At 42.9% G+C, this 15607-nt stretch overlaps 1 protein-coding gene across 1 annotated transcript; it reads right to left on the bottom strand.

Annotated features, from left to right (window-relative positions):
- Positions 1-323: 323 nt before the first annotated feature.
- On the bottom strand, positions 324-14776 carry LOC142390525 (glutamate receptor U1). Its single transcript, XM_075476010.1, has 10 exons — positions 14662-14776; positions 14430-14505; positions 12007-12038; positions 8876-9055; positions 6813-7036; positions 4775-4872; positions 3382-3599; positions 3063-3282; positions 859-1109; positions 324-776 (listed from the first exon to the last, which is right to left on the bottom strand). Exons 2-10 carry the CDS (start codon positions 14491-14493, stop codon positions 678-680), a joined length of 1386 nt encoding a protein of 461 aa, XP_075332125.1. The 5' UTR covers positions 14494-14505; positions 14662-14776; the 3' UTR covers positions 324-677.
- Between the last annotated feature and the right edge of the window lie 831 nt (positions 14777-15607).

Here is a 15607-nt window from a genome sequence, read left to right as displayed (position 1 = left end):
CCCCTTTAAATCAATGTACATTTGTCTCAGAAAAACTCAACTTAGATAAGTCATGAATGAGAAATTTATAGTTCAATGTGCCGAATTCTTTTTTTAAATCCAGCTGTTTGATCCTGATCAAGAAAATGATTTAAACTGTTCGTTAAAGACAGAAAGTGGCTTCTGTGGAACGAAAGCCACAGAAACCAAAATGTGATGGACGTGAATAATTATTAGATTCTAGTGTTTTAACGTGGTTAAAACACCTAGAGATACATATTTATAAGCCTTATGGGCTGCTCCTGAGTTAAAGACTTCTACTTTGACAGGAAAAACGACAGCAGTCAGAATTCTGGAGGATTTATTTTGAACGTGTAAACGAATAGAAACAGAACATTCTGAAACTACTACAGCTCAAAGAGAGCGCCGTTAGTCGAGAGCAGAGGTGAAGCCGTGGCAACCAGCGGACAAAGCAGAGGGATTAGGATTCAGTGTTTGAGAATCTATGTTCCTGGAATTATCGCTCCTCCTTCTGTTGCTGCGAGCTGCTCCAAAAAGGCCGACGAGCTTTTTCTACAAGAGTACAAAACACACCGAGCGACATCACAGCACAGGCCTGTTAATACAGAGTAGCAGAAAACTAGTGTTTGATGATCATGGCCGACGCTCATCTCACGCCAGCACCTCAATCTCTCTTTCTATGCTTGGTTTTTGTCTGAGCTCTCCTGTTCTGCGCTCTCTCCTCCGCTGCCGAACCTCCGGTTCAGTTCTGACGTCAGCACCGAGCAGCAGGATTTCTGTGCAAGAAGAGAGTAAAAAAAGTAAAGAAAAAGAAAGCAGACGCAACAAGGGTCGCACCATGTGAGACGGCTCCTTCACCTTGCCATCCTTAGCTTGGTCGCGGGCCCTGGATAAAAGCTCCAGCAGCGCCAGCAGGAGCCCGACGCCCACGCCCACGCCCAGAAGGAGGAAGAGGCCCCGCAGGTCGTGGGGCTGCAGGGCCTCGGACATGTGGGCCCCGTCTGTAGCCAGGCAGCTGCTGGCCCACCACTTCTCCCTGAGATGCGTCAGCTCGCCGGACTCGCTGAGCTGGAGGATGGCGATGGTGAGGTTTTTGATCAGCGGGGAACCTGGTGCGGTTGAAAGATGTGTTGTAATAGAAAAAAAAAAAGGCTTTTGAATGTTTGCCTGTGAAGCCACAAACATTAAGTTTAAAGGGATAGTTCGCCTCTTTTGACATGAAGCTGTATGACATCCCATATCAGCAACATCATTTATGAACATCGTCTTACCCCCTGCTGCGTCCTGTGAGCAGAGTTCCAGCCTCGATTTGGCGTTGACGAAAGTAGTCGTTGGCTGGGGCTAAAAAAAATAAAGCGTTTTGCTTCTCAAAACAAAATGCGTTCAAAAGAGTACAGACTTCACAATCGCTTGGCCCTATTTTCTCTCCCTTCTTATCACTGCCTGCTGTGCAGACCGAGCAGCAAACACCGTAACAGGTGCGGCTGTCGGCAGGCGGCAGCAGGCAGTGATACGAAGGGAGAGAAAATAGGGCCAAGCGATTGTGAGGTCTGACTTTTTTTGGAGAACCATTTTGTGATGCAAATGTATTACTCTGTTGAACGCATATTGTTCTGAGAAGCAAAACGCTTTATTTTTTAAACCCCAGCCAACTAGCCGGACTACCTTCATCAACACCAAAACGAGGCTGGAACTCGGCTCACAGGACGCAGCAGGGGGTAAGAAGATGTTCAGAAATGATGTTGCTGATATGGGATGTCATACAGCTTCATGTCAAAAGAGGTGAACTACCCCTTTAAGATGTCGAAGCTTATCCACAGTTAAAGGACTATTCAATGCTGAGGATGTCGTGTTCTCCAACTGTTCAAAGGGCTCCATCGTCTTCACTTTACCGAAGAAAAAACACCAAAAAGTCAAAACTAACACGAACCCTAAGTGTGTGCTTGGTGCAAGAACCAAGGAGGGACCCTCACATTTTCACTTGCTCCAAACTCCTATTCAGTCCAAGCAAATCATAATAATATATAATATCTAGGGCTGGGCGCGTTAATTCGTTATTATCACGTTAACGTGTTAATTATTTAACGCTGATAAACATTTTATCGCGCATTAACGCAGGTTTGTTTATTTATTTATTTATTTTTTAGGGGGCTTTTGTGCCTTTAATGGATAGGAAAGTTCAGAGAGACAGGAAGCAGGGGGCAGAGAGAGGGGGAACGACACGCAGCACACGGCCGTCCGATGCGGGACTCAAACCGGGGCCAGCTGCAGCGAGGACTATAGCCTCTGTACATGGGGCGCCTGCTCAACCCAATACGCCTCAGACCACCCCTGTTTTATTATTTATTTTATTATTGTAAAAGTCTGTTGCTCACAGGCTTTTATTTTGTAAAAGTCTGCTGCTCACAGGCTTTTATTTTGTAAAAGTCTGCTGCTCACAGGCTTTTATTTTGTAAAAGTCTGCTGCTCACAGGCTTTTATTTTGTAAAAGTCTGCTGCTCACAGGCTTTTATTTTGTAAAAGTCTGCTGCTGTCTGCTGTGGAACAGGAAAAGAAAGTAATCGGCGGATCCACCAAACATGGAGAAGGGTACGGAACTTTTACTCGGCCATTTTCATTTTAAAGTTCTTCCAGACGGCGGAGTCGACAGAACCAAAGTCATCTGTAAACACTGCCAAGTTGAATTGTCTTCTCAGCGTAGTAGTTCCAGTCTAAAATATCACTTAAAGGCAAAACACACAACTGATAGCAGCAAGTCATTCAAGGAAACAGACAGTGGAGCGAGGCTTCTACATAAAAACTACAGAAAGATGCTGATGTTAAAAGTGTGTTTGCACAACAAATGTTATGGCACTTTCATTCATATGGCAGCACATTTAAAATAAAACTAAATGCTAAAAGCTATACGCTACTTTTGAATTCATTTATGGATTTTGCGTACAAATGCGATTAATTGTAATTAATCAGGGAAATCATGTGATTAATTAGATTAAACATTTGAATCGTTGCCCAGCCCTACTTAATTATCTAAAACGGGGGGCCGACTGATCCTCGTGACTCACCCAGAGGGGCTGCAATGCTGTAGGCTCTCATGGAGATGATCTCCGGTGCACGGGTCAGCTTACAGTGGCGAGCAACCGCCAGGTCTAAAGACACGGCTTCACCGATGAAAGCAAAGTTCCCCTCCTGGGTGAGACGAATACCCTCCTCCATGTTGGAAACGTAGCTCTTCTTACGCTCCATGTGCTGGTAGATCCTCCGGTAGACGGGGTTGTTGGAATTCTGGGAAAGAAAACAGAGAAAGTTTTATTAAGATCAACTTATCCCTGATTTAGTTGTGTAAAAGTGCAATGAATTCAGGCTGGAAGCGGCTGGTTGTGCCTTGAAGAAGAACATGGTGGATCCAGATTCAAACGTGCCGTAATCGATCACGTCCTGGTTGGCCAAGTCCTCAAAGCTGGTGATGGAAATGTGTTTGCTCTTTGAGTGCAACATGGAGTTGAAGTTGGCAAAGTAGCAGGCGAGCAGCAGCACAGCAAATATCCACCAGATGGCGCTGACGACACGTCCGGAGAACGCTTTGGGGTGAGGACCGGCGCCTGAGAGGACAGAGACGTCTCATTTCAGCCAGATATAGGGACTTGTTTGAAGACAATACATCTTGAATATCTTGTTAAGTGAAAAAGTCTTGAAAACAAATTGTTTTGAGTCATATTTCACATGAAACAAGCTTTTTTTTTTACATTTGAAGAGGTTTTTAAGCTAATTTCAAGATCACTTTTATCTCAAAAGTCCTAAATATCACATTTTATTTCAAGAAATCTTGACAAGCCGATTTTCACTAGTTCCATTGGCAGATTTTTTTTGCTCATTTCAAGCAAAAACGTCTTGTATTTGTTGTTTTTTTAACTTATTTTTGGAGGGGCATTTTTTCCAGTGTGGATAAGAAAAAAGATGAATGAAGAGGATAAAAATCTAAATCTTACCAAGTATATTTTTCTCATTGAGTATCTCATTACACTTGATATAAGACACAATTGCCTAACAAGCACCATTTCAGCCAGATATAGGGACTTGTTTTAATACATCTTGAATATCTTGTTAAGTGAAAAAGTCTTGAAAACATCTTGTTTTGAGTCATATTTCATATGAAACAAGCTTTTTTTTTCATTTGAAGAGGTTTTTAAGCTAATTTCAAGATCACTTTTAACTCAAAAGTCCTAAATATCACATCTTATTTCAAGAAATCTTGACAAGCCGATTTTCACTAGTTCCATTGGAAGATTTTTTGCTTATTTCAAGCAAAAACGTCTTGTATTTGTTGTTTTTTTTTACTTATTTTTGGAGGGGCATTTTTTTCCAGTGTTTCAGAGATGATCAGTGGAAGTCCGTCTTAAATCTGATACATACATCATCTACATCTGCTAAAACTCGGCCTATTCCAACTGAAAGTCGTACACAGAGTTCACTTTACCAAGCCTAGGTTGGCAAAGATTTATCCGAACCTCAATTGGCCAATGTAACTGATGAACATTATACCCCGTGTTTTGGAGATGACTGTGTAAATAGAAATAACATGTACATGTGCTGTATTCTTGTGGGGTAAAAATTTACAGAAAATCAATAAAACAAACAAACAAAAAAAACACCAAATGCAAACAAGCAGAAAGACACAAGAGGCATGGAGGTAATGCATCCGGTCAGGTGACCACAGGTGACATTTTTCAGTGTTACAGTGTAAAGCGAGAGCCAGCAGCAGATATTTCTGCGTCACCTTGCAGGGTGAGAGCTCCTGTGATGTACCAGAAACTGTGCAGCAAAGTGAAGCTGTGCTCGTCTGTATCAGGCTCCGCCCACTCAGCCGGACTGATCCTGAAAAACCAAAAACAGGCTCGTTTTGCATCAGGACAAATTTTAAGCATTCACAAACACTGCACACTTAGATTTAATGGGCTTTCTGCTACATATGGTCCTAAATGGTTTGATTGTAGGTGCTGCTTGTGACCAATCATAGACCACATGAAACTACGTGCAGCATGAAACTCTGATGAGCAACGTTTTCTTCTGCTCAGTGACCTGAAACAGAAGATCGGGCGGTACAAGCAAAGCAAAGTGAAACTGAAGACGAGGTTCTGCTGCAATGGACTGTAAATAATGACATAAAGTCATTATCGGCTACATATAAAACTGTATAAACTGAAGAGAAGTGTACCTAGACCTGAACCTTGTGGCACACCTGTATTTATTCTTTAAAAAGATGATTTCTCAATATTAATTATTACACATTGTCCACAATTAGAAATATATGATTTAAAGGGGAAGTTCGGTTTTTTATAAACCTGGACCTTATTTCTGGCATAAAATACGTTCATCTACTCACCGATAACAGTTTGGTGAAAGAGCAAGCCTTTGAGCGCATGAGATTTAAAGATGCTCTTAAAATTTAACCACAATGGGATTTTTCTGTATTTTGGTTTTCAATCCTTTAATTTCTTTCAAGTAACCCAAGGTTGCAAAGTTGGAGTGGGGGGGCTGTGCAACCTTGTTTCCAGCAGTGATACAGATCCTGTTATTTCCCATAGAGTAGGTTCATAGTTTGAGCTTTTCTTTGAGGTTGGTCAGAAATGAAATACAGCTAATTAAACCATCCCCTGATTAATGATTAAATTTGTGCGTAGATTTCATGGAACAAGTTGACTTTTACTGCCGTTTGTAGCGATCTGCTGCAGAATATTAGAGTTCAGTGAACTTAAAAGCAGAGCTGCAGCTCATGGAAGCTGATGCTTTGAATTTCGAGAAGACGAGTTTGTAAACGCAGCATAAAAAGCTCAGCTGGGAGGACTGTGAGCTATCTGAGCGAGCTCCAGAACAAATGAGGGGAGGGAGTGCTGAAAATAGCAATAACAGATAAAGGACTAAAATATGAAATTTTGAGTTGATACAACTGAAGCGCTGATTTAACTGAGTGTGTAAGCGGTGGATTGGTGCTACAGCCCCAACACTCCAGCAAGGAGAGGCGTTCAGAGGACTGAAAGGCTTAAACCTGGACCTAAAATACGTTCATCTACTCACCGATAACAGTTCGGTGAAAGTCGGCGTCCTTCGGATGATATTTAGATCACTGGAGATCGGCGTATATCCATATAACGGGAGGGAACAGGGCAGAGACAATACAGCCTCTAAATAAGGCATTATCTGTCTTTATTTCACCAATACTTTAAGACCAATGAATGAATGAATGCGTACTATTGCACTGTTAGCTCAGAGCTGCCATGGTGTTGTTATCGGGGGCTATCGGGGGGCTTATATGAAGCTTTCTATTCATGCTTCTACTGGGAAATATCGTCCCAAAGGACGCCTACTTTCAGCAAACTGTTATCGGTGAGTAGATGAACATATATTATGCCAGAAATAGGGTCCAGGTTTAAAAAAAACAAACTTCCACTTTAAATCAATGGAAATTTGTCTAGAAAAACTCAAATTTGAGTCTCTGTTTGGCCCTGTGATGGACTGGCGGCCTGTCCATGGTGTACCCTGCCTTTCGCCCGATGACTGCTGGGATAGGCTCCAGCCCTGAAACTTCCACCGTTCATAAGCATCACGATGAGTAAGAGGGACTGAAAATGTGTTTTTGAGTTTCGTTTGTTCTCTCAAAAAGAAAATGTTGATGGAAAACAGTGTCTTTTGAATGACTATTTGCTGGTTTATTTCTGATGAACACAAAAACATTGCGCATTTGGTCATTACAGCAAACATCACAACAGTGTTATTTGAATGCAGTGTGAGAGTCGGACAGCAAAAGTTGGATTTACCTGCTCACCAGGAACATACAGAGGCCTGTTAGCAGGAAAGCAATGAGAACGCCAACCCACATGTCGGTGGAGAAGGGTGACAGCAGGCTGAAGGTGCTCTCCTCTGAGTCAGAGTCTTTGCGCATTATGAAGCTGAGGCCCGTCTGGATGAAGGGGGTGGTCATGTCCACGAACTGCTCTCTGACCGCAGTGGCCGTCAGCGGGGCCACGGACAGGTCAGCTTCCTGGCGGAGGGCAGAGAAACATGGAGGAAGATGCAGACAAAATTACAAGCTGGTGCACGGCCAATAAATTCAGCACTGAGCCGTCATATATCGATGTGAAAAAAAAACAAGCAAAAAATGATAAATCTGAGGTGACGAACGGCACAAGATTGTTGTTTTTGGTTGAGAAAAACTTTGGTATGAACATCTCCATCCTGTATCCATTAACACGGGTAAAGACTACAGCTGAAACTGAATGAATGCAACCCAAAAAGCTTAAAGGGGAAGTTCAGTTTTTTTAGACCTAATTTCTGCCATAAAATACGTTCATCTACCCACCGATAACAGTTTGGTGAAAGTCGGCGTCCTTCGGAAGATATTTAGATCACTGGAGATCGGCGTATATCCATATAACACATCAGGAAACACTACCCTGATCCGCCCTCTTAGGACATCAGCTGCTTCCTGTAAGTGCTACGCACTTATTTGTTTTCTAAATTGTCTTCCCATGTGTCTCGGTACCTAACTTATCGCACTTACTCGGTTTACTTACTTACTTGGTTTTGGAAGGAAATGCACTTATGATTTCTTGTGACCTGAAGTTCTTTTGCCTACCGATGTGGAACACACTTATTGTAAGTCGCTTTGGATAAAAGTGTCTGCAAAATGACCGTAATGTAATGTTATATAACGGGAGAGAACAGGGCAGAGACAATACAGCCTCTAAATAAGGCTTTATCTGTCTTTATTTCACTAATACTTTAAGACCAATGAATGAATGAACGCGTACTATTGCTGTGTTAGCTCAGAGCTGCCGTGTTGTTGTTATAGGGGGCTTATAGGAAACTTTCTACACATGCGTCTACTGGGATGACGTCATCAACACTCGGGCTGTAGCGATACACTAATCTCATGATACGATTCGATTCGATACACTTACATAATTTTCTGGAGGGAAAAAAGGGACAGTGTGATTTGACATGAATCTTTGCTGATTGGACTGGTGGTCCGACCTTTGAACCGGAAGGACAACACCGCCAGACAAACAGAAACAAACGAACATGCACTTTATACAACATTTTCATGAGCTAATTTATCACTGTTTTGTATAATGTGACCCCCTGGCATTGTATTGTATCATATTAATGTTCTGTGTTTTCACTAATTGTAACGTCTGACTTTTCAATAAAGTTTGCTCGGGGGGCTTTTTTTCCAGTGCGACAACAGTTTGGTGAAAGTAGGCGTCCTTCGGGACAATATTTCCCAGTAGACGAGTGTGTAGAAAGCTTCCTACAAGCCCCCCGATAGCCCCGGATAACAACACCACGGCAGCTCTGAGCTAACAGTGCCATAGTAGCGTTCATTCATTCATTGGTCTTAAAGTATTGGTGAAATAAAGACAGATAATGCCTTATTTAGAGGCTGTATTGTCTCTGCCCTGTTCTCTCCCGTTATATGGATATACGCCGATCTCCAGTGATCTAAATATCTTCCGAAGGACGCCGACTTTCACCAAACTGTTATCAGTGAGTAGATGAACGTATTTTATGCCAGAAATTAGGTCCAGGTTTAAAAAAAAAACTTCTCCTTTAATCAAGACAATTTCCTGATACAACCATAGCACTGATGCAATAACAGACCGGCTCCAACCGGCCTAAAGCACAGACTTTTCTATAAGTTTCTATAAGCACTGACTTTTGATCTATAAGTCATTCATTTGACTTGTAAACTTAGTCAGATATAAGATCAATAAAAACACATTTCTTTAGACAAAGCATATCCCTTTACAGGCTCCAGTATACATTGTGTCAGACTAATGTGGGGCCAGAGAGACGGTTCAGTTTATGGTCCAACACTTACCCCTCTGATAATCTCACCGATCATACCATTCCAGTTGCCGCTGGAGTCCATGGCTCCGTATCGGTTGTCCTTCACCAGGTGCACTTTGTACTTGAAGCCCAGCTTCTCGGACAGCTCTGAGATCAGGTCGATGCAGTAGCCCTCCAGCTGAGAGCCCCTGCTCATGGTATACGGTTCGTCCTGAGAGAAAAGGAACAAGTCACCAGTGATGGCTCACATAGGCGATTCAACGCTTTGATGATGAAGTAAAACGTGATCAAATAGAGAGGGAAATATATCTAATTAGTGCTAAAACAAAGTGCTTCTTTGGGATTTGAACATCAGAATGTTGGTAATGCTTTAAGTTGGTCATTTTTTAGATTCTAGACAAGTTAGATCCACTTCCACACTGGCATTACGGACCAGAAGTTGTTGCTGTTGTGTCTGCTTGAAGGATTCTCCTTTCGGTTGGAAAATTAAGTTTGCAAACAAGTCACAAGAACTGGGCCGGCAGAGCCTCCTGCAATCGGACGGTAACATTTATGCAACGCACACCCCACCACACTTCTGGACGTGCCATGTATAACACCTCCAAGGCCGCTTTGCTTGGAGTCAAATTATTGTAGGACAGGGTGTTTGGACATGGTTTTTCTGTGCCATCAGTTTAAATATGAATTTCTAATATTGAATTTTTATAGCATCAAAATCTGACTTTGAATTTTAAAAACCATCAAATTTCCAGCACCGACTTTTTTTTTTCAATGTTAAAATAAATTCAGTGCAAAAGAAAAAATCAATGTCTCAAAATATTCAGTTTTTCAAAATTCGTCATGTAAAAAAATTCAACATTGATTCAACGTTTGAAAAACTGAATATTTTTGAGACATCGATTTTATTTAACACTGAATTTATTTTAACATTGAAACAAAATCAGTGGCAATTTTTTTATTTATTTATTTATTTTATTTAATTTTTTTTTTTTTTTTTTTTTTTTTTTTTTTTTTTTTTTTTTTTTTTTTAAATCGGTGCTTGAAATTTGATGGTTTCTAAAATTCAGTCTAATTTTGATGCTGGAAAAATTCAATATTAGAAAATCATATTCAAACTGATGGCACAAAAAAACTTCCATAATGGTGTATATTTCCATACATTTCCATTGCTATGCTGATGACACTCAGCTGTACTTATCTATGGAACCAGATGAAACCGATCAGTTGGTCAGACTCCAGGCATGTCTCAAAGACACAAAGACCTGGATAACTCTACATTTTCTGCATCTAAATTCATATAAAACTGAACTGAGGAACCTCGGAGTTATTAATGAACAGGATCTGACCTTTGACTCGCATATAAAACAGGTTTCCAGGACCGCTTTCTTTATTCCAAAATGCTGCAGCCAGAGCTCTGATGAGATCCAACAGCAAAGACCATATTTCTTCCTCACGAGCTTAAAGATCTCAAAGTTGGTTACTTTCCCAACAAAGATCTCTTTTAAAAGTGATCAAAATAAGTCTTATGCATCCAAAATCCTTTGCAAACATGCCATTTATTAATGTCCAACTTGGAATTTTCCCTCTTGGAGGATGCTCGTTCAGCTGTTAGCGGTGATAGATGTGACACCAAACTGCCAGCTTTGCAGGAGGGAGCCTTGTCCACTTTCTCACTTTCTAACACACATTTTTCCATCAGACTGAGATCGAACAGTTTGCTTCTTTGCTTTGTGGGAAGATGCAAACTTTTCACCCTGAAACATGAGCTCAGCATCACCAAATCTGCCTTTGATTGTCAGACAAAGGGGGGCTTGTTCGGCTCGTTTTCCCCGGGCAGTCGTCAGGAAGTCACCGTTTCATTTGGACCTGCACCAAACCAAACCGTCATCTCCATGTTTTCTTCTCTTTTGGTGTTAGCGATGCTTTGCTTTGGTCTTTCCTTCAGCTGGTTCGTTACGCTTCAGTTCAACATGGACTCCTGTTGTTGTTTTTTTATTTCTTTTGTACATTTCAGACGTTTTGCTTTGAGTTTCCTGTTCTGACACCAGTCATTGGTCAAGCTGGAACTTTGACTTTTACAACTTTCCCATTTGTTTAGTATGGAAGCCCAGAGCGGACGTGGTACGTATAAACTTTTTTTTGATCGTTTTCTCCAGATAACGAGTTAATTTACCGATGGTTTTTGAGGCCACTTTTTCTCCCCAGTCCGCCCCTGTTTATATGTGTTTATATCTATTTCTGGCAAAGGTTTTTACCCATCTTTACCCCCCTTTCATTGGAAACTGAATAAAGTAGCCTATGAATCAAACATGGAATGTGGAGCGTTTGTGTAACAATGCACAAAGCAAATCCTGCTGGTGTGACGAGCATCTGAAGAATGGAATCATCATTCGGTAACCATGGAGACGGCCTGGTCCCCTCAGCCGGTCACTGATGAAGTCGACTCTATCAGCAGGATCACTGAGGTGTAAACGCCTGCTGAGCTGCAGTCGAGCCGGCCGTGTCCTTAAATGAGGCGGGCTGATATGAAAGTTATCTCTACGAGACAAACAAATCGCAATTTCAGCTGTTACCATCATTGTTTTCTCGAGATAACGAGTTAATTTACCAATGAAAACAATGAAAACAATCATTGTTTTCTCGAGATAACGAGTTAATTTACCAATGAAAACAATGAAAACAATCATTGTTTTCTCGAATTAACAATAATCGTTTAAAAAAAAAAAGTAGCTCTGGGCTTCCGTAGTTTAGACCCAGCTGACGGGGAACAACCATATTTTGTGCTGAATTAGCTTCCTGAAGCAGTTTTATCATCCTTTCTGCTGTTTTGACGGACAGCTCTCTTGTTGAGGTCATATTTCCTGTCACCCAGGTGCAATTTGTCATTACGCTCTTTTCTCTTCTCAATTCTTTTTTTAAAGCCATTTCATTGTTTCTTTACTAAATCAGAGTATTAAACTAACCCGTGATCCCTCACATCTGATGTGTTTTCGCTTGTGTAATAAAGGCCTCGGGAGGTTTGCTCCATGCTCGTCTCACTCGACTCTGCGGGACGACTTTGAATGATTTTTAGCAACTATAGAAGAAAGCCCCTCTTGTTTGTCCTAACTTAAGTTTCACAGCTGGCATTCCAACCAGGAGAGAAGTGCACAAACAGAATACCTTTATAGTGGTGATGGATAACTCCTTGGCATCTGAAGTGGAAAAAGAAGAGAAAAATAAAACAGTGCATTTTTGATTCCTATAATGAAGCATGTCAACTTAATCAGGCGTGAGCATGGGCACATAATGAGGAGATTTAGTCCGTGCCGGTTGTTTGGCTGACGGATGGTCTGGTTTCGTGTCCGCACACATGTTCGGAGTGACTTCTGAAAGCTAATGAAGCGCATTGTTGCTTTGAGTGGCTTTCGTGCATTTTCTTTCTTCTTCTAAGCCACAGCAGTAAATTAGCCAAACAGCCCCCGAGGAACACTGACAGTTTTGTTGTTGGTTGTTTTTCGGGAGACTTGAGAAAGTGGCTCCATACTGAGGGGAGGTTTCGGGGGAACAACGGTGGGGAGAGGGGGGATAACTGGGCCCCTGTGAGGGGATCAAAGTGGGGGCCCCATTCTTCTTCAACTCCCACCGTCCGGCATGTAATCAGAGCGGCGGAGGAAGCCCCGCCTCGCCCCGCCTCGCCCCGCCCGACTCCCCCCCCGGCCGTTCTCTTTCATTACTCATGACACTCGCAGTTGTTTTCTCTCTGCCACCGCTAACCGCTGACATTCCCAGCATGTCCAGCAGGACCTAACATGCGCTGCCAGGGCCGGTCGGGGAAGGAGAGGGGACGAGCGGAGGTGCCAGGGGTGCAAGTTCTTCATGATCGCCATGCAACAACAAAAGCAGGCCCGGTTGGACGGGACAAAGCCCATGACACCCTGTCAGCCTCCTCTAAAGAAGATGGCAGAATCTAAAATCTGCGGAGATGCCTGTCACTTCCCTGCCTGTCTGCAGAGCCCCCCCTCCATAGTTAATTGATTTATCACAGTGCTTTCTGGATCACAGCGAGGCGATGGCCCCTCCACTGGTGAGAAATGGGATTCTGCAACAGTGGCTGCTACTGCCAGCAGGGCCGGTGGGGAGGCAGGCGAATGTGAGGGATGATTCGGGAGCGTGACCCTGTCAGAGGTTCTGTCAGAGCCCGGCGGCACAGGGCTGGGCATTAAAGGGATAGTTCGCCTCTTTTGACATGAAGCTGTATGACATCCCATATCAGCAACATCATTTATGGACATCTTCTTACCCCCTGCTGCGTCCTGTGAGCAGAGTTCCAGCCTCGTTTTGGTGTTGATGAAGGTAGTTCCGGCTAGTTGGCTGGGGTTTAAAAAATAAAGCGTCTTGCTTCTCAAAACAATATGCGTTCAAAAGAGTAATACATTTGCATCACAAAATCGTTCTCCAGGAAAAAAGTCAGACCTCACAATCGCTTGGCCCTATTTTCTCTCCCTTCGTATCACTGCCTGCTGTGCAGACCGTGCAGACCGAGCAGACCCCTGCTTCTGAGCAGGCGGCAGCAGGCAGTGATACGAAGGGAGAGAAAATAGGGCCAAGCGATTGTGAGGTCTGACTTTTTCCTGGAGAACGATTTTTTGATGCAAATGTATTACTCTGTTGAACGCATATTGTTTTGAGAAGCAAAACGCTTTATTTTTTAAACCCCAGCCAACTAGCCGGACTACCTTCATCAACACCAAAACGAGGCTGGAACTCTGCTCACAGGACGCAGCAGGGGGTAAGAAGATGTTCATAAATGATGTTGCTAGTATTGGATGTCATACAGCTTCATGTCAAAAGAGGCGAACTATCCCTTTAAGTGTGCAGACAGCCTGCAGAGGTTCTGCCAGAGCCCGGCGCCACAGCCTGCAGAGGTTCTGCCAGAGCCCGGCGCCACAGCCTGCAGAGGTCGGGCTGCAGGAGGACGTGACCCTACTGACTTCCAGCCCAAATGTAAACTGGTTAAATGTTTGTCACAAGCAGAATTTGGTCAAAGTGTTGAAGTGAAGTGAGTGTTTTTGGTTTAAAATAGGGCCTCAGTTGTGGCTTATAGCCAAGCTAAGCATCGTTTGGATCTTGGTTGGGGGGTTTCAGGGCCGCCTTCCCCCTAAAAACACGACCTCATGATACCAAATCTTTGAGGTTTCTGACTTTCTAACCTCCAACTTGCTGCAGGCTCAGTGAGGAAACGGGTCAAATTGTGAATATTGATGGGAAACTTAGGGTTATGCTGCAGAAACCCTTAAGGTCACAGCAAAGAAGGCTGTGGTTATAAGAGGGAGATGAAAAACTACAGGCGAACGCAGCTGATCAGCTTCAGACACCCACGCTGGCACTCACTGTTTACTCAGCATGTTTAAATAAGTTGAACTGAACCTTGTACCGGTCACACAGCTGAGCAACGGAAGGCACAACACAGGCTGAGCCCTTTCACATCACTTTTTAAAGGCTTTTTAAGGTGGAATCATGCTCCTTTTGTTCTGCCAACAGCACCACTCAGTTTACTTTCCATGTAAATCATATCGGCTGGAGTTTTGTCATCGTTCTCTTACCTGCAGCGGTCCCCAAAGCAGCCAGGGCTGCCACACACAACACCAACGCCACACAGACTTTCATGCTGTCGCCACCCTGAAAGCGACACAAATGAATTCAGGTTTACCCGAACACGACAGCAGGAAATGTTTGATTGTGTCATTTATTTTGCTCCATATGACAAACACACATCAGGTCACAGAAAACGCTTTAGTGGCTAAAAACTGTCCCATAAAGCCAGAGCTCGCTTACCTTCGGTTTGGATTAAATCTTTGATTTATGCACGCGGGAACGGGTCTCAAGACAATGCGTTGGAAGCTTTTCTCAACAGGTCTGGATTGAGGGCGGTGGGAAGAATGTGTGCAGCAGAAAGAAGCTGGGGGGGTTTATATGGGGAGCACAGAGAGGGAGGACCCTCGATTGCTGGCCAGATCAAGTCTGAAGAGAGTTGATATGAATTTCATGGAGCCAGATGGATGTCTCCAGTGGAAAACGTTTTCAGCTCCTGTGTTCACACATGGAGGATTTGAAGGAAAACTAGAAAGAGCTGTTCCTGCTGTTCCTAACAGCTGTGAGAATGCTTATGAGCTGAATGGGGATGGCTGAAGTTGAAAAAGAAATTAGTGAAAGGATTTGAGGCTGATTGAAAAAAGGCAGAAGTGTTTAAATGGCTGAAAAATGGCAGAAAAGTGTCAGCGAAGAGAAGCTGAAGGGTTAAAACCAACAGAAGGAGAAGAAGAAAAGAAGGGAAATGCAAAACCAAAAGTGAAAAGAACAATGTAGAAATGTATGGAAATGTAGCCAAAAGTTGTAAAAGGCCTGCAAGGTGTTTGTGAAAGGAGCTGGAGCTAGATGAAGGCAGAAAACTGGAGAGAAGAGACAATGGGCTGGAATGAAAAAGGTCGAAGTAATGAAGACACCTGAAGATGTCAAAGTGGCAAAAGAAACATTGAATTTTATTAGGAAAGCATTTGCTGGATTATTAATTAGCACAATATTCTATAAAGAAGGTCAAAGGTCAAATGAGTAATAGTTAAAATGTCTGCAGTGTAATATGAAGCGCAGAAGTAAGAGAGATGTCCTCACAGTGATAGGAATGTTTGTACACAGGTGCGGCTTAACGAGCTCACACACAGCAGAACTGCAGGAGAAGGAGCAGAAATGACTGAAGCACAATACTCTATACTATGACCTCCTG

The sequence above is a fragment of the Odontesthes bonariensis genome, chromosome 10 (genome assembly GCF_027942865.1).
Source record: "Odontesthes bonariensis isolate fOdoBon6 chromosome 10, fOdoBon6.hap1, whole genome shotgun sequence".
Classification (NCBI taxonomy): domain Eukaryota; kingdom Metazoa; phylum Chordata; class Actinopteri; order Atheriniformes; family Atherinopsidae; genus Odontesthes; species Odontesthes bonariensis.
The sequence above is the reverse complement of the archived record's forward strand: the minus strand, read 5'-3'. Positions and strand labels throughout refer to the sequence as shown.